This window comes from Trichosurus vulpecula, chromosome 3 (assembly GCF_011100635.1).
Source record: "Trichosurus vulpecula isolate mTriVul1 chromosome 3, mTriVul1.pri, whole genome shotgun sequence".
Taxonomy (NCBI): Eukaryota; Metazoa; Chordata; class Mammalia; order Diprotodontia; family Phalangeridae; genus Trichosurus; species Trichosurus vulpecula.
Window position 1 is genome coordinate 171,711,210 of NC_050575.1, and position 18,886 is coordinate 171,730,095.

General features: G+C 37.4%; 1 protein-coding gene across 3 annotated transcripts in view; it reads left to right on the top strand.

The window, feature by feature from the left end:
- The window catches only part of SEC16A (SEC16 homolog A, endoplasmic reticulum export factor), a 45,865-nt gene that overhangs the window by 2,428 nt on the left and 24,551 nt on the right, over nucleotides 1-18,886 (top strand). For 2 of the 3 annotated variants that reach the window (XM_036751562.1, XM_036751563.1), the window contains exons 2-6: nucleotides 5,291-9,076; nucleotides 10,633-10,769; nucleotides 14,075-14,172; nucleotides 17,048-17,174; nucleotides 18,535-18,727. In XM_036751562.1, coding sequence (XP_036607457.1) covers nucleotides 5,366-9,076; nucleotides 10,633-10,769; nucleotides 14,075-14,172; nucleotides 17,048-17,174; nucleotides 18,535-18,727 — 4,266 coding nt within the window. In that variant the 5' untranslated portion in view covers nucleotides 5,291-5,365. The remainder of the gene's footprint in view (nucleotides 1-5,290; nucleotides 9,077-10,632; nucleotides 10,770-14,074; nucleotides 14,173-17,047; nucleotides 17,175-18,534; nucleotides 18,728-18,886) is intronic. The other variant, XM_036751564.1, reaches the window with a different exon arrangement.

An 18,886-nucleotide genomic window follows, 5' to 3' on the forward strand; every position in this document is an offset into this window, starting at 1 on the left:
CCACTTATTACTATGTGCCCTTGGGAACTCTGGGCTTACGGTTTCCTTTTCTCCAAAATGAGGGGATTACATTTAATGACGCTTAAAATCTCTTACTACTCTAAATCCTATGATCCTATGAAGAGCCTGTTGTATACGTAGCACTGTACTAGTTGCTAGGTAAGATAAAAAGTTCAGGCCCAGATCTTGCCTTTAATAAGTGTTTATAGTCTAGTAGTACAGCACAAACACAGATAAAGTAATAAACAATGACCAGGTACAAAACAGTGCTGAGTAAGGTAATTGATAGGACACCAGGAAAGCCTTTAAAGGCTGAATAGAAATTCACCAGGCTGAGGCCATTTCGGGTATAAGGAATAGAACAACCACGCAGGAGCTTGAGAAGTCTCTATTTTAGAGGAGGCTCTGTCTATTTGGTTAGAAGACAGTGTGCTCACAGTGGAGTAGCGTGAGATAAGGGCTAAAGGGTAAGGTACTACCCAATTATGGAGAACCTTGAATGCCAGGTCAGGGAATTTGAACTGAAATGACTTATTTTTTTCAGAATTTCAGAATTAACAGTAATCCAGAGCTGAGGTATTACCTCTGTGAGCTTTTTAGTATTTCTCAGAGTTAACAGCAGTTGCCTAACCCCTGTGACTCTTTGGACATTTATTTTCAGAGTTTGACAGCCAGTGACTTACAGTCACTTACCGTCACTTACACTTACAGGGACTTACAGTCACACAGCTAGAAGCAGATCTAGACTAAATCCCAGTCCAGGGCTCTTTTTTGAAGCCTGCTGCCTTAGTGCCTTTCTGGGCTTAAGAAATGTGAAATTGAATTGAAATGTTTCGTTGATCCAAAGGAAATTTCCTTTAGGATGTAGCTATTAGGGGAAGGTATTTTGGGTAAGGATAGTACTATAGAAGCAGCTGGTTGGAAAATTCACCAGACTGAGGCAGGGAACAGATTACAGCTATAGAAATGGGGGGAGGGGATGTGAGTCAATTTAGCAATAATTTTGCAATGATAATGCTTTCAGGGGAGGGGAAGGAGGTGGGGGGAGTGGGACATGCAGATCCTGTATTGCTTCCCTACAACTGTCCCATCCTCTTTTCATAGAGCTTGAAACTAAGTGGCATTCTTATGATAGGAATCAGTGATTTTCTTTAAGTCCTTTAGAACCTTTATTTCAGTATGATTTTTTGAGGATCAATACTTGGATAGCTGGGGCTCCATTATCAGCCCACTTAATGGAGGATGTGCTGCTGAATATAAAACTAGGTTTAGGAATTTTAGCAGAGTACATCTTAGCATGACTTTGTTTACCTTACAGTTTGTACTTTTCAGACCACCTGATGGAGTTTGAACCAATAGATGTAGTGTCATGACTGGTTAAATGTGGGCCACAGGTCATAAAAACATCCCAGAGCTAGTTGAAATTAAAGGGATTTGGACTGTTCCTTTAGCTACAGGTTAAATTGAGAGTATCTGAAGGGTCTTGGACGAGTGATTAAACTTTCTAGAGATCCCTTGGAGTCTTTTTGACAATATTTTGTGCAGTCAGTTTTTTCATAAATTGCTTAAAAAAAGATTAAGACCCACTTCTTAGAAGAAACCTGAAACATTTTATTAGGAGAAAATGCAGCATTCTGATTGCTAGTTTCTTTGGTGTCTGCTCTGAGGTGCCTCAGTAGATGAATGTTTTGTCCCTTTGCTGGTTGAAAAGGGGTTTTCCTTAGGTATAGTTTTATTTTGGCATTTACTCTTGGATATGACAGGAGCTTTGTTTTTGTTTTTTTTTTCCTTTCAGAGGTGGCAAGTATATTCCTACAGGGGAAATTTGAGCTGTATTTTTAACAAGTTTATTATAAGACAAATTTAAGTTATCTCTTTGACTGAAAACATCTACAGTAGAAACTCTGTGTCTAAACACTTTGTTAGAAGGCACTTTGAGATCTGTTGGTACAGTATTATACTTTTAAATTTTAAACTGCTTGTCAGTTTGGTATGTGTTGCTAGTTGACTTTTCTTTTTAAATATGTGTGACCCTGGGTTTTAGAAAGAGATTTCTTGGGATGTTGGTGCAACTAAATCAACTCACAGTCATTTGGTGTGTGGTTATTATTTCAGAATTATTTTTGTACATTTCAATTATATCTGGATATTGTGCACTATTTTTTATTGTTCCATCTTTGGTAATGAGGACAAGGTTGAATTGCAATGGAAGTCAGAGGGCAAAGAAAGTAATGCTTTACATCTTTTGTTGATCGAATCACTTCAGCATTTCTTTCTCTTACAAACAGCATTTCTGTAAATTCCACTGAAAAGCCTTAAAAATAAGGTGGTTTGTAAGTTAGTCCCTGACTATGTAAAAACCTTTCAAAGAAATAGGAATAGACCTTCGAGTTTTTCATATTTAGGTGGGTTGATGTCTTTCTAGCCAAATGTATTTGGTAGAATTTAGTGTGTGGTTTCCATGTATCTGCATTCTTCCCTAGTGTCCAAGTTATTTAAAGAGAGTTATCACATTAACATATATAGACAGACCATAAGAGTTTAGGGATTTCCCTGAGGCTTGTATTTAAATGCTTCTTATAGCCTAAAACACTTTTAAGAACACCTATTTTATGAATACTTAGTTTTGGTGATAGCAAGGCATTTGTGCAGAAAATAGAGGTATTTAACATAGACACAATTCAGCGTAATTGAAGAGATCAGCTTATGAATAATTTATCTGTGAGAAGTTAAGTTGGTTTCTTTGGAAGTCTTTTTGCCTTTATAAAGTTAAGTTGAGTTGAAATTATGTAGTCATTTTACTCAATGTAAAATTTCCTACTAAATAAAGTGCCATACTTATCAGTAATAAATTAAATGCTGTGTGCATTCTTACTGTTTAATAGAGGAAGGAATGTTTAGTAGGGGAGTATAATATTCAAATTGGGAGTGGTTTGGGGTGAAGTTGAGTATTGTCACCTGTCAGTGCTAAAAAAAAAAAGGCCACTTAGGGGAGGAAAAACTTTTGTGGGCAAGTAATTTTCTTTTTTCTTTTATAAAATATTTCTAAGCTAGCATACCCTATAAAATTTGAAGACCCCTGACCTCTTTTAAAAATTAGGGAAAGATTTAAGTGAAAACTTAAAAACCTCACAATGAAATTCAGGTAAGATTTGTCTTATAAGTCAGTAGTTTGGGTTCTGACCTTAGGGTCTGAGCTTTAGATTTATAGACTCAGACAACCACCCCTTGTCAACTTCCTTATTTTCCCTAGAGAAGTGAAATGAAGGTCTAAGGTAGAAACAGGGGAAGAATGCAGGTCTTTAACCGATCTAGTTCTCTTCCCTCTATACCACTTTGTTAATCTAAATTAATAAATCTCTGGGGACAAAGCTCCTCTTAAGAAAGTTGGGCATAGAAAAAGTGGGATGAAGCCCTAGCTTCTACACTACAGGAATAGAGTTTTGAAGTGACAGAGGTAGTGAGGGAATCCTTGTTCCGGAATACATGTCTTCTGCCCGCTCTGTGATATTTACTTCTAGTAACAAATTACTCGAGCTTCTTGAGAACAGGATTATCTTTTTGTCTTTCCTTGTATCCCCAGCACTTAGCAAAGTGCCTGGCACATGGAGGCACTTAGTAAATTCTAGGTGACTGATGGACAGAAATTTCTGACAATACATTTTGTTTTTGGAATGCATCTTCATTAATTGAAATATTACGATATTCAGTCATGAGGCTATAGTTTGTGTGAGTTGAATGGAATTCTAAGCCATCATTTCACAAATCTGAGAGAGATTATTCATTCTACCATCAAGCAATATAAAGTCGAGTTGTAGATTTTCTTGTTTGCTTTGATACGGTTCTAGGTTAGCTAGAAATAAATCATTCAACAGGCATTTATCAAGCTCCTACTATGTGCTAGACTCAGTGTTAAGCACGGGGCGGGGGGGGGGGGGGGGATGAGGGGGGGGAGGGGTGAGCAGGAACTGTATAAAAAGAGTAGAGGATTTGTCAGAATCAGTATTTAGGAAAGCAGAGTAAGTACATGGACTAAAGTATATATGACATATTGTGAAGGTCAAAGTTATATAATAATTATGTTTGGGGGTTTTCATATATTTTTCTTTAGAGGGTTTTCACTAAAGTACCTCTGTTTATTTGATTAGATAAACTATTTAAAAAAAAACAGAAGGACTAATAAATAGAAAATAAATGGGACAACTCTGTATCACAGTGGATGGAGCATGGGCCCTGGAGTCAGAAGGACCTGAGTTCAAATCCAGCCTCAGACACTTGACACTGCTTTGTGACCCTGGGCAAGTCACTTAACCCTGATTGCCTTGCAAAAAAGAAAAGAAAGACTTTGAGCTGCGATAAGTATGCAACTAATATTACATAGGTGAACAGTTGTCTAAAATAATGGATTATTTTCAGTGAGAATTTAGTGTGTTGCATATTATATGGATTTCCCCACCTTTTTTTTCTGTAGGAAATATGTAAATTTATAAATTGGGACTTTAGGTTGACATTTAGATGCTGCATTAAAATTATGTTCAGTTTTCAGCTTTCTTTGAACCAAGAGTTTTTAAGCAGTGTTGCCTGCAGTTCTTTTGGCTGTCAAGATAAACCTTGTTTTGTTACAGGATGGATTTAGAACCATCAACTATCCACTTATGCTGGTGGTATAGTGTACTGGACTTGGCATCAGAAATACTGGAATTCAAATCGTGCTCCAGACACTTAGTAGTTGTGTGACCACGGGCAAGTTAATTAACCTTAGTCTTCCTCTGTTTCTTTATTTGTAAGATGATGGTAATAATAGTACCTTCCTCCTAGGGTTGTCATTAAAATGAGATATTTGTAAAGCGATTTGCAAAAATGTTAATGCTGTTAAAAGCTATTATTAAAGACTGAGACACTTTACATCATGGTGTAAAGGACCTTTTAGTTGAAAACATTAAATTTACCTCATTTCCTTTTCTTTGTAAAGATGGAATAATGGGGAGTTTTTTGGTTTATATTTCCTTTAAAACTCATTCTTAAAAACAGAAAAATCCTACACCATATTGTGATGTGCTTTAGTTTTGGTGGTCCTCACCTATTGTTAAACAAGTCAAATAGATTGTCATTTTGGTGAAACTAGTGTGGGATAATGATAAAGCAAGGGAAAAAAATTTTGTTACTAGCAGAGTTGTATTACTAAGTCCATAAACTTTTTCATATAGCATTCTTTGAATATACATTAGTAATTTTAACTTTTTGTATTTCTTTATAACATTTTGTATTTCTTTAAAATTTCTTTTTCTAGCTTAAGGATAACCTGTCTTCAGCTTCTTTGGGCAGAAAGCATCTGACTTTGCAAGACTGACTTGGCAAGAAGTGAATGATGCAGCCACCACCTCAGACTGTTCCTTCTGGAACTGGTGGACCGCCTCCTGTAGGAGGTCCTCGTAATATGTATTGGTCTAACAGCCCATATAGCAGGCGGGCTAATGCACCAGTGACTGCTGTAGCTGGCCCAGTGCAACCTGTAACAGATCCTTTTGCATTTGGCAGACAGACTCCACAAGGAACAGCATTAGGCAATCCGTCCAAAGGCAACTCACTTGTTATGCAAGGTCCTTCCCCACCAATGTTTTCTCAGCCACCTGGTATGCATGTACCTCATACCCATGCAGGGGATAATTCACAAGGACTTTATACATCTTTGTCTGGGCCTGTATCACAACCTGGAGTAAATACTGACTCGTTTACAAATGTATTGGCTCCTGCTGTGCTGCCTGGACATGTTATGAATAGTAGTGCAGAAATTCAACCAACTGAAGAACCTGGAATTCAGGCTTCATCTGTTCCTTCACATTATAATTCTGGAGCAGGGCTTGAAAATTCTTTTGGGGGACATTTTCAGAGTGGTGTGCCTCTGCCTCATAGGCCGCTAAGTCGGCAGGATCCAAATGGTGGCGCCCCGGCACCACCTACTACGGCATCATTTTTTCCTCAGTCTCATCAGCAAACCCCAGTTCAGTGGAGACCAGTTCAAGGAAGTCCACAGTCTTCAGTTCAGAATTATTCACCATACATCGAACCACCTTCCCAGAATGCAGTTCCTCTCGCTTCTTCTCATTTTCTTCCTCAAGCAAATATGCATCAAGTTCCTGGACCTCAGCAACAAGTTCCATTAGTTTCTGCATCAGGACCCTTGGTTGGCAGTGAAAGGAATGAGATAGTCCCTTCTCAGAGTAGCAACTACCCAGCAAATAACTTTCAGCCTGAAAATATGTTTAGGCAAAATCCAGGAGTTAATAGTGGTTGGCCCAGTCAGGATTTTAGGCAGAATCTAGGAGCGAGTAAACAGCAACTACCAGACCCTACTCTAGTTAATCCCATTGCTCAGGGAAATAGCTTAGAAAACCAACCACAATATAGAACTGAAGCTGTAACCAGTCATGTACTCCCAGAAGCAAATTCAGGAACTATTGCAATGTTTTTCAAAGGGGAAGAGGCAGAAAATGAAGAAAATCTTTCATCAGAAAAGGCAGATACTACTGTTAAGTCTGACTTCGATGGTTTTCTGCCAAATTCTGGACATGGAGGCCATCACCTTCCTCATCCTATGCAGGTTGGAGCAAGTGTCCCTTTTCAGGCATCAGTTCCTAAAGGTTCAGCAAATGAGTCTATTCAACAGGGAATAGAGGCCCAGCAATACTTTTCTCAGTCTACAAGTAACCAACATGATAAACAAACCACTAAAAACTGTGATATATATGTTAACGATGACAAGGCTTGTACTGTTAAAACTTGTGATGCCATTGGCTCACAATATGAAAATGTTGAGAACTTAGAGTGCATTCAGAATCAAGAAGTTCCACCAAGTGAACCCCCAAATTTGAATCCTTCCTCTCCAAATGATCAGTTCAGATATGGGCCACTCCCAGCGCAGTCTGTTTCAAAGCACAGTATAAGTTATGCTGAAGGAGGACCAAATCTAGAGGCACCTGATTCAATACCTCATCCAGTCCGATCTGATAGTGTATCCTCCAACTATAGTAGTGTAAGTCATAGGAGTATTTCTAGTTCAACAAGACCCCAAGAATCAGTGGGCACATTTATTCAGCAAGAAGTTGGGAAGCCTAATGAAGAGACTTCAGACAGTTTCTTTAAGCAGATTGATTCTTCTCCTTTAGTAGGAGAGACAAATGATAATATAAACAAGAATTATCATAGCAATCTCTCCCAGCCTCCAACTCCAAGCCCTCCTAAACCTACAGGAATATTTCAGACAAGTGCAAATAGTTCTTTTGAACCTGTAAGGTCCCATGGAGTTGGGGTAAAACCTGTTGAGGTAGACCGAGCAAACATGGTAGGTGAACTGAGAGAAAACCATTCCAAGCAGAACAATAGTAAAACAACTGTTACGGTACCAGCTGCTTCACCAGGTAATCTGGAACAACCTCCAGACAACATGGAAACATTCTTTACCCCTCATTTACATCCTTTGCCTCTTACGACAACTGATGAAGCTGTTAATGTGCTTCCCCATGGCGGGGGAACACTTTTGGAAAATGTGCCCGTGGCATCTGAAAAACGATCCTCAAGGGTTCAGGGTAGCACTAAAAAGTGTGAGAGCCCTGCAACTACTTTGTGGGCACAGAATGAGCTACCTAACTTTGGAGGGAATGTCCTCCTCGCACCAGCTGCTCCTGCACTTTATGTACCTCCTAAAACACAGGCTTCTGAAATTATTCAACCTCCAGATGAGGGATTATCCAGTCTGCAACCATGTAAACCAGGCTCTGTCCCTATACATACCCCTCCAGATGGCAATGCATCCTCTGAAAATCTTGAGAACCCTCCCAAAATGGGAGAAGAGGAGGCCCTTCAGTCTCAGGCAAGTTCTGGTTATGCCAGTTTATTGTCCTCACCACCCACTGAATCTTTACAGAATCAACCGATCTTGATTGCCCAGCCTAATCAGAGCTATAATTTGACCCAGCCCATAAATTTTTCTGTTTCTTTGTCTAATCAGTTAAGTCATAATGAAAATAATCGTTCTTGCAAAGATCCTGCAGCAGGGGACAAGTCTGCCCCAAGCAGTCAGCCCCTGTGTGCAACTGTTATACCTGGGGAAAGCATTCCCTTGTCTGGGACTCGAGCTGTATCTCCCATTAATTCACCATTACCTACCAATCATTCCCATACTAATTTTTCACAAGATCCTGGTACCACTTCTGAAATGGTTTCTAATCAATCTCCCAACTTACTAGTTCAACCACCATCTCATCAGATGCCACTTAACTTGGTTCCAGAATGTCAGAAAAATCAGAATTCAGAAAGTTTTCCTTCTGAATTTGCTATTAAACCAGTGGTTAATTTGTCTGCTTCTCCGGGGACTAATCTCCCTACTGGAAATACCGGTGTAATGTTAGTTCCACCAGTGAACAGCACCCTAATACCCCATGCTAATAAAGCAAATCTCACCAATTATCAGGAAGAAACCTCTGGAGCACTTGACTTTACACTGAACCGGACTTTGGAAAGTCACAGTACAGACAATTCTGTGCGAGTATATAATACATCACATTCTAGTGGTCCAGCCTTTTCTCAGCAAGCCATCACTAATCATAAAAGTCAGTCTGGGCCTGAATTGCATGATAAAGAACATTTCTACCAACAGGTAACAAAAGATGTACAGCACCAGATTGCTCTTGATAAATCCCAGCCAGAGGCCTTACCTCCTCAGCCACAAGGATCATCAGCTGCTCAGCTGCCCAAGACAGTATCTGACTCTTCAAACTCTGGAAATCAGCCTGATTTGTTACCATCAGGAAATTCACCCCAGCTACCAAGCCAGAGTAAGGTGGAGCAGCAGCAGCTCTCACAGTCATCTAGTATTCCCACAACCTCAGCTCACTCTGGCCAGCCAGCTAGTCAGCAAGAGCAGCAATGGCCACCGTTACAGACTCCTCAGAACACTTTTGGTCCACCTCAGAACCTGTCAGCTTATTACTATTACAGGCATCTTTATGATACCTACCAACCTCAGTATCCACCACCGTATCCTTCAGATCCTAGAACAGCTTCCCTTTATTACCCGGTAAGTGTCAGTGTTTTTTTACTATCCTATATTTGTAACTATCTTACTGTTCATAGTTTTTGTTTTGGTATTTGGGTTCATGATCAAGATATATGTTGTATTGAATTAGATGATAACCAGTGTGTAGACTTAGAAAGCTTTGGTCTAATTTTTACTATAAAGACCAGTGTAAGAAACTTTAGAAGTAGTTTGTGAATCACTTTAACATCATCAGGGTGGAAGTCTTTAGGAAAAATATTTTATTAAACTAATGAAATCATAGCCAAGAAAAATGATAAGAGTATGAACTTTAATATTGATTAAAACTAACAGGTAAGGGAAAACCTCCTGCTTCTACACTTAGTAATGTTACTTAAGTGCCTCAGAGATCTGTGATTTCATCATGTGTGGGTTCTCTCCACAGATGCAGATTACAGCCTCTTCTACATTTAGTAGATGGTCTTGATGACTTGTTGAGGTCAAAGCCTTTCTCACCTGGTGGCTAAAACTATGGGGTTAAGTTTCTTTGAAATTGGCTGGTCTTTTCCTTAGACAATTCCCCAGGGCCCATGTACGAGGCCTTTCTAGGCCAATAGAACCTACCCTCTGTGGAGGTGCTAGAGCTAGCCTTCAGTGGAGGATGAAGTGATATTTGCAATGAATATTTTGAAAAATCCTTCAGTTCAGACACAAAAATTAGCTTATTTGCCTAATGAAGAAAGTAAACCTAGAATCACAGAACTTTAGCTCCATGACCTTAGAGATCATCTGGTTCAAGACCTTTCCCCTTACCAGCCCCTTTTACTCCTCCCCCACTGTCCCTTGTACAGATGAGGAAACTCAGCTCAAGAGGGATGAAATGACTTCTAAGTCACAAAGCTAGTTGGTGTCAGGACGGGAATACAAATACAGATTTCTCAGTTCATGGTCCAGTATACGTTCCACAACCATGTATGCCAATAGGAAAGAAGATTTTGGCATTTTTAGTGAATAGTCTTTGTAGCCCAACTTTCTAATACAAGTCTTCCCCTGAAATTTACTTCAAATCTCTCTTGCCTCAGAATCTTATTCTATGGGTTCTGACACTTAATCAGATGTTAATGTTAATGGATTTACTTACAGAGAACTTTGAGATTCTTTGACCTGCCTTGAAGAAGCCATGTAAGAACAGAATAACATATAACCAGCTCTCATAACTTTTAGTTTAGTTCTAGAGTATCCAGGTAAATACTATTGTTCATTTAATTGCTAGAAGAGTGTCTGTGAAATAGAGGTGAAGAAGAGGCCTAATGGTTCCATGCCAGGGGTAGCCATAGGTAGAATTGGTGTTGTCTGTTACTTTGTTGGCGATCTTTGAACAAGATTTATATATTTAGTGAACACGAATAATTGTTGGTGCTGTTAGAGAAAGTTCTACTAAGTATTTTCATGAGCATCACTTTTTATGGTGGTTGGTCAAAACACCAAATTCACTTCTACTGTTTAGGAAAAAGTTTTTATTCAAACTAACTATACTAATTTATTTAATGATGTTTATCTTGTAATTTATAAACTTTATGAGACTTTCTCTTTCCTAGGAGGATGCCTATGGCCCATATGACCCTCGTTATAGACATTATGATAAAAGTGCTGCTTATGCTGAAAACTATAGATATGCCGAGCCAGAGCGTCCGAGTTCTAGAGCTAGTCACTGCTCAGATCGACCATCTTCCAGGTACGGAATTATGATTTAATTTTTCTAGTTTAGTACATTCTGTTTTTAAATGGTGCTCACTTAGCAATTTGGACAATGTCTACTATGTACATTAGTCTAAATGTCAGAAATCAGCAAATGTAAATTTGCTATAAATATCCAAAGTAAATTGTAGGATTAACTCATGCTTGATTTTAATTTGCTAAGAACAATATTTAACTGTTTATTTAAAAGTCACTAAAAATTGTAGGGCCAATTTTAGCATAATTTAACCTTATATTCTAAGTTATGAACTGTGGTAGAGCAGGCTCCTGCACAGAACCAGTGAAGAAGTCTGTGTATAATAATCTCTGATCTCTACACTCTCCTTCCTGTCCCCCTTTTTAAGGAGGTGATTTCCCCAATTTCAGAGAAATACTAAGGAAATTGCTTCTGCTGCTGTTTACTTCTGCAGATAGACCCAGCATATAATTTCCCATATAGTTGAGGAGGTTCTGAAGTCTTGGAAAAAGTGATGGAAGAAAATAAAGAAGTGCTTAAATACTCTTCCTTTTATTTTTGGCTAAGCTGGTCACCCATGGGTCCTGAACAAGTCTCACGAGCAAGTTTAGTTGGTACTGAAAACTTCAGCCCTTTGTATGGGAGGTGGGGTGAGGGGGGGTGTAGTATTTAACAGAGAAAAAGCCCTACATCTATTCCTCCTCAAAATGGCAATGATTTTAGTAACTATGGTAATCCATTTGCCTCTTGAGGACATGGACTTTCCTGTATTCTTTCTGAGTGAATGTTGCTGAGACGGCATTAATATCATTTGTAGTTCTGTACAGACTAATGATGTTGACTCTAGTTATATATATATATCGATTATGAAAAAGATTACAACTTACAATGAAATGTTAATTTGCATACTCTGAGACAGTGTATAAGTACAAAAATCCCATTATGTAATTGTACATATGTGTATATATGTATGTGTGTGTGTGTGTGTGTGATAAATTCTGTGACTTTACATTAGAAAAATAGCATCCATGAATTCTATTCTAAACCCCCTACCATATGTGCTGGAAGATAAAATCTTTCTCCTTAAATTATTTCTTTTAGAAATTATGTCCTTGAAAGAGGAATCTTGTTTCCTTTGCTGTAGCTCCTTTTTGTTTTTGCCTTTTTCTTTGTTGTTTTCTTTCTTTCTGATAATTTACACAGAACTGGCATCCTGGCCAGTCCTCCTGTTGCTTTCTGAACTAAGGTAGCATTGGCTATGGATAACCTACTTGAATATTAGACATTAAAACTTTGGCCAGTAGTAGCATTGTTAATTTTTGATAGCTGATTGGACTATGCCATCCACCCATTACATATAACAAGAGATCAGGATAGGCTTATAGAATCTGAAATGAGGACCTATCTCATTAGTTTATTACATTTTATTGTGTATCTGTTTACAACTACTTCTGTTATGCTTTCACCTGAATAAGATTTTAAGCCAGATATTTCTTCATCTGTAAAATTGGGGAGTTGGATTACATGATCTATCACATTTCTTTCAACTTAGGTTTTACAAAATCTATGAAAACAGTTTTACATTGCACAGAGCAGATTTCTTTTAAAATGGAGAATGATTTTTCTTCCTATTTCATTTCTACTATAATTAGTGGTCAGAGAGAAAAAAAGTAGTAAGAATGTATGGATACTGTCAACTATATTTAAATTGTCTTCCATTGTTACATCCTGTACTTGTGACTGCTCAGGGTCAGAATAGAAGCATCATTGTGCTTACTATTACTACAGAAGATGTTTAAACTTGTAATTTGCTTTCTGGTTATAAAAATTCTCTGTGAGGCTGAGAAACTTCATTAATGAAGTAATTATATTAACATTCATTATTTTAACAGAATTATGTGTTTCATGGTACATCTTTCAATATTTTTCTGAAGAGAAAAACTTTCTTCTTGCCTTACCTCTGTCCATTGGCTGCAATTATATTCTCCCTTTTAAAAAAAGTCTTTTTGCAAAGCTTTAAAACGTTAAGACACTGTTCAATACTCTAGATTCCATAGATTTCTATCTTACCAGGTAGAAAGCAGAGGTTAACCTTAGGTGCTGAAATTTGATACAAATGAGCACTTGTTTTTTGAATTCTTTAGAGGTTGGAGAGACAAGGAAGGTTGGGCAAGTAAGGTCCTTCTAGCTTTTCCAGTTTTCTCTCTACTTACCACTCTACACATTTACATAGGTATCAATTACAAGAAGCTGAAGATAGCAATGATACTGAAAAAGCCAATCTAGCCAAAGAAAAGGTGAGAGAGTCTGAGAATGTTTTTGTAACTATAACCATGATTTTCCCACCTCTTAGTCTTCTAAGTGATAGCTTAGAAGACAACTCTTTAGGGTGGCTTTCACTGCTGCTCTTACCCTACCCCTTTAAAATAAACACATACCCAGTATTTGCCAATTACTGCCCCACATTATCTTGGGAGACATTCTAGGTTCATTGTAACTCAAGCATCAAAATCAACCACTACCTTGGGTTGTGAGTGTACCTTCATTAGGTGATTTGATCTAATCTAAGTGAAACTATTTATTCATAGCAGAAGGTTGAGGATTTTCCTATATTCCATTTTACATTACACATTAATCGCAACATAAATATTTGCATGTACGAGAGTACTCACTTTTATATGGTAGGGTATATTGAGTCCTAAAGAGGTCTATGTAAATTTATACAAACTAAATCCTATCAAATACAACAGGAGAAATTACAACTTAAAGGGAAACTGTTGCAAAATCTTTGGAAAAGCAGGATTTATTTTGTGATGTAAAAAATTGTCTTAGCTGTTTTGTAATTTTGTATTTGTATATCCAGATGGCTAAGGTAAAGCACAGTTATAACTTACACAGATGTAAGGCAAACAGTATGATAAAACTCTGAAAATATGATTAAACAGAGCAAGAGTAGGCATCTTTAATAATGAAAATTGATTTTAACAGCCCAGTTACTTTTTTCTTTTACTGGGATTGGTAGCAAGGACTCTGGTTGGAGTTTGTCTTTGCTTTGTTTTGTATGGTGTGGACCTCAAGAACAGGTAAAGACCATTCTTTTCACATTAAATGGTTATTACATGACAATTCTTGACCTGAGATGAAGTTGAATTAGTAATGTATTAGGTATTTAGTAAATTTGCATCAACATCCCTGTCCCGTACTTCATAATAAACAGTTTAAATAGTCATAATTGCTCTCTTGTTGATTTGAGCACAGTTTGCCTTAACTGATATCTTGTCATGCTTTAAGAAAAAATTAACATTACCGTATTTGATGTTTTTCAGACAGGGGTATCCTGAAGGATATTATGCTTCCAAAGGTGGATGGAGCAGTCACAGTGATTACTATGCAAACTATTACTCCGGCCAATATGATTATGGAGGTATATTTAGAAATTATCACAATCTTTAACAGATGCTTTTTTTACTGTCCAAAGATAAATAATATCCCAAGAAATTACTAAGCAATACTAATGGGATGATTTTGTTTGCAACTTTCCAGTTTGTTACATCCTCTTTGAGTTTTGATTTAGTAGAAGAGTTAATTTAAAGTAATCACATTTGTAAGTGAAGAAAATAGTTGCATACGATGAAAAGGCTTGGGTTCAAATCCTGGATGTAATAAATAATTATTGTATAACTATGATCAAGCTAAGCCTCTGTTTCCTCACCTGAAAATGGGGGAAATTTTTACACACACATACACGCGCACGCGCGTGCATACACACACACACGTACATACACACATATACATATACTAAGATTTTACTTTATTTTATATAGCATTAATGTATATATGTGATTTTAGCAATTATCTTTGGTGGTCAATTGATAGTTGTAAACATTCTGGACTCTGAAGTCTGCTTTCACAGACCTAATTGTTTGTCTATGGTCACAGTGTTCCAGTTAAAGATGCTGGGAAATGCTAATGTGGCTCTTAACTGCCTCTCATAATTACAGATTTGATTGCTCCTGTATCAGCCTTGGTTGGATTTCCTATGATTCCCAGAGGTCCTTTATTATTACTAGTGTATTTTGCTGTCAACCAAACTCTGTAGACACATCTGGAGTGGGTTCATTTTGTTTGGGGGATTTAAGTATGAATTTTTTTATAGTTTTATAGGGGAAAATACATATATATGTTAAAAAAAAATACCATGAATCAGTGAATTTCAGGGTTGGAAAAGATTTTAAAGTAATTCAACCTGTTTAGAATAGTTCAACCTAATTCAGTCCATGCTGAACAAGAATAAACTCTGCACACAAAAAAAAAACCCCAACAAGTAGTTCTCTGGTCTTTGACAGATTTCCTAGGCATCCCATTCCACTTTTGGGGAGCTATAATTGTTAGGAAGTTTTTACTTACATCAAGGTGAGTCCTTATGTACCTTTTGATCTGTTGTTCTTAGTCACCTTCTCTGAGGGCAAGCAGAACAATTCTAATTCTTCTTCCCTGTGACATCTTTTGAAATACTTAGACATTTATCATGACCTTCCTAAGTCTTTTCTTTAAGCTAAACATTCCCAGTTCTTCCAATTGATCTTCAAGTGGCATGATCTCAAGGCCCTTCACCATCGTAAATGCAGTCTTTTGGATACATTCCATTTATCAATATCTTTCCTAAGATGTGCCCACAACTGAACATAATACTCCAGAAATGATTGGACCAGGACATAGTAGGACTGTAGTGAGGAACAAATGAGATAATACTTGGAAATGATTATTTTTTGGGACCCAAATATATTCAGGAAGTTTTGAATGTACCTAACTGTACTATCTTGTAGCCTACATTTTTTCCATCTTATTGGTAAGAATAGCAAGATTGATTGAAAAGGCACCCATTAAGCATTTATGTGCCAGGCACTGTGTTAAGCATTGGGGATACAAATACAAAAGAGATAATTCCCATACCTTCAAGGAACTTTTATTTTAATAGGGAAAAACAACATACAGGGGCGTAGTGGAAGGCACTAGGACTGTGAGTGGAGCCATGGGGTAATAGAATAATGAACATGGATGACTTGGGGATCCTTTTCAGAAGCAAAGGTAGTATTGCTTTTCCTAGAGCAAGACTTGGTAGAAGTTGGTGGTATATATACAGCAGCTTGGCAGGAAGTTAACCAGGCTCTCTCAAATTAGTACAGTTTCAGGACAGGAGTTAGAGATGCCTTCAGGAGGGTGTACCATTTTCCCACCTGTCCAGTCATCCCTTCCCACCCCTTTTTATTCATTTACGTGAGTAGATCTTCTTAGTATACAGTGCTACTCTATAGCAGAGGCTGCTGGTGGTACAGTAGATAGCTTGCTGGTCCTGGAGTCAGGAAAACCTAGATTCAAATTTGGTCTCGTGCTTACTAGCTAGGTGGCACTGGACAAGACACTTCACCTTTGTTCAGTTTCCTCAACTCTTAAAATAACTGCCAGGTTTGATGTGAGGGTTAAATGAGATAATAATTATAAAATGCCTGGCACGTAGTAGTTGCTTATCCTGACCACTCTATCCCACCTTTTTTGTTTACTTATTCTAATCCTTTGAATGAAGTATATCCTTAAAGAACCATATTCTCTAGTCATCAACCCCATCCCACCAAACCACAACAATGTCAAATTTGTCTCTCTTCTATAGTATCTCTAGTTCATCTTGATTTGTTACCCCGTGCTCATTTGTATGTAGACATTTGAGGCCACATGCATGGCTGTTGACTCCTTTCTTAAGCATTTTCTCCTATGAATTTCTGGCATCTTTACTCTTTGTTACTATTCTTCTTTCTACATTGTAGCTACTATGTTATCCTCTGTGGTGGATGGATGATTGAGGTTTTCTTTCTCTCTTTTCATTTTAAAGCCTCTCTCATTAGATCTGTAAGTCATTCCTATCTTTTGCTGTCAACCAGAATTCCAATTCTTGTTCTCAGACATCTTGTTTGTTTCTCAAATCTGCCTTTCTCTTCTGAAGCACTTGCTTTCAACTGGCTGTAGTGAGGAAAATTGCTCCCCTCTGAAGGTCTTTAGTTCCTTGTCTATGATTTCAGAATTGTTAGGAAAGTTGATATGCCCTTTTCTTTCTTATTATTTTCTATCTAAAATCTTGCAAAGCTGTATGGGTTGTGGCAAGCAAAAAGAAAAAATAAAAGCTGACAGCCAAAATATATAAAAATCATGAAAATGATGTTAATTAGTGTACTTATTGTAAGTGGATGTAGATAGATCAATAACTTGTTCATATTGCTGTACTAAACCTTATTTTGTACTTGTAGATACAAATCGCTGGGAACGGTATCAGTATGATCCCAGGTTTAGAGACCCCAGAAGCTATGACCGAAGGTATTGGTATGATACTGAACATGATCATTATAGGAAAGAAGCATATCCTTATGGTGACAGGTCAGTGGAATAGAGCATTATATACAATGTTTAAAGAAAAAAAAGTGATGTTTTGTTTCTTCCAATATTTTTTTTTCATTTTTTTTTTCATTTTTATTTTCAATTTATTTATTTATTTTTAGTTTACCACACACAGTTCTACATAGTTTTGATTTCCAGATTTTCTCCCCTCCCTCCCCCCTCCCTCCCCAAGACGGCATTGAATCTCATATAACTGTCATGTATAACTTCGCGTTGAATTAATTTATGCACTAGTCAAGTTGTTCCTTCCAATATTTTTGCAATATATTTAAAAGCTAAACGTGTCTCAAGCAAGGATTTAGGATAATATTTGGTTGCTATTATAACCTTGGTTTGAAGAAAGAAAATAAACAGTTATTCCTAATAGTATTTCCAGCCTTAGGAGGCTCTCATGATGGGACTTATAGAAGAAACATGCTTCCTTACAAGTTTTTAGAGTATTTGGGTATCTTATTCATCGCAGTCTTTAGCATACTATTATAGTCACATACTTTCTCTCTTTATCTTAGATTAAAGACTTTTTATGCACTTAAAAAATATTTTATTAATAGTTTTTGTATTTTACCAGTCATTTCCAATTATACTCAATAGAACCCTCCCTTGTAACAAAGAAGAGCAGTTAAACGAAACTGATTTATACTGACAGACTGTATCTGACAAGCGTGCGCGGCGCGCACACACACACACTCTCTCACAGTGTCTCTCTCTCTCTCTCTCTCTCTCTCTCTCTCTCTCTCTCTCTCTGTCACACTCTCTCTCATAGAATATATAACATTCCTCACCTATAGTCTTCCACCTCTAGTGAGAGCAAGGAATTATATTTCATCTTCTCTGGGACCAAGATTGATCATTGCATTTAATAAATTCAGCTGCCTTTTTTTTTTTTTTTACAGTATTGTAGTCCTTGTTTATGTTCTCTTGCTTTCTTCATTCTGTATCAGTTCTTATAATTTTTACCATGTTTCTCTGAAGTCCTCATATTCTTTTTTTCTTATGCTGTGAACATGTTCATTACATTCACGTAACCTGAGTTGTTTAGTCGTTCCCCAATCAATCGGTACTCACTTTGTTTCCAGTTTGACAGAAAAAGTGATGGAACTGTCTTCATGTATTTCATTGTATCCCGAGAACTTAGCATAGTGTCTGTTAGTTAAGTGCTTAATAAATTCTTGTTGCTTGATTGATTGCTCTGAATATTTTCATATATTTCAAATATACTAAATCTTTCTTTTTGTATTTTCCCTGTAATAGAGTCCTTCTCTCTCACTTATTTTAATTTCCAACATCTACTTTGCATTACTTCAAAGTGATACACCTTCTACTTCATTGCTCCTTCCAGACCTGAAAGATATGATGATCACTGGAGGTATGACCCTCGTTTTACTGGAAGTTTTGATGATGATCCAGAACCTCACAGAGAGCCTTATGATGATGATAGGCGTAGTATCCACAGTGAGCATTCTGCCCACAGTCTCCATAGCACCCACAGTCTACAGAGCCGCCAGAGCAGCTTCAGCTCACGTTCTCATCAAGTGAGTTTTGATTAAGGTTTTGCGTTTTGACAGCTTCATTACTCCTTAACATTGCACATAGCAATTTGTTCCCACTGATGTAGCTTAACATTGAATAAACCTTTGATGTCTCTTTTCTGCCGAAAGATTCCTATTTCTCATCGTGATAAGTTTGATATT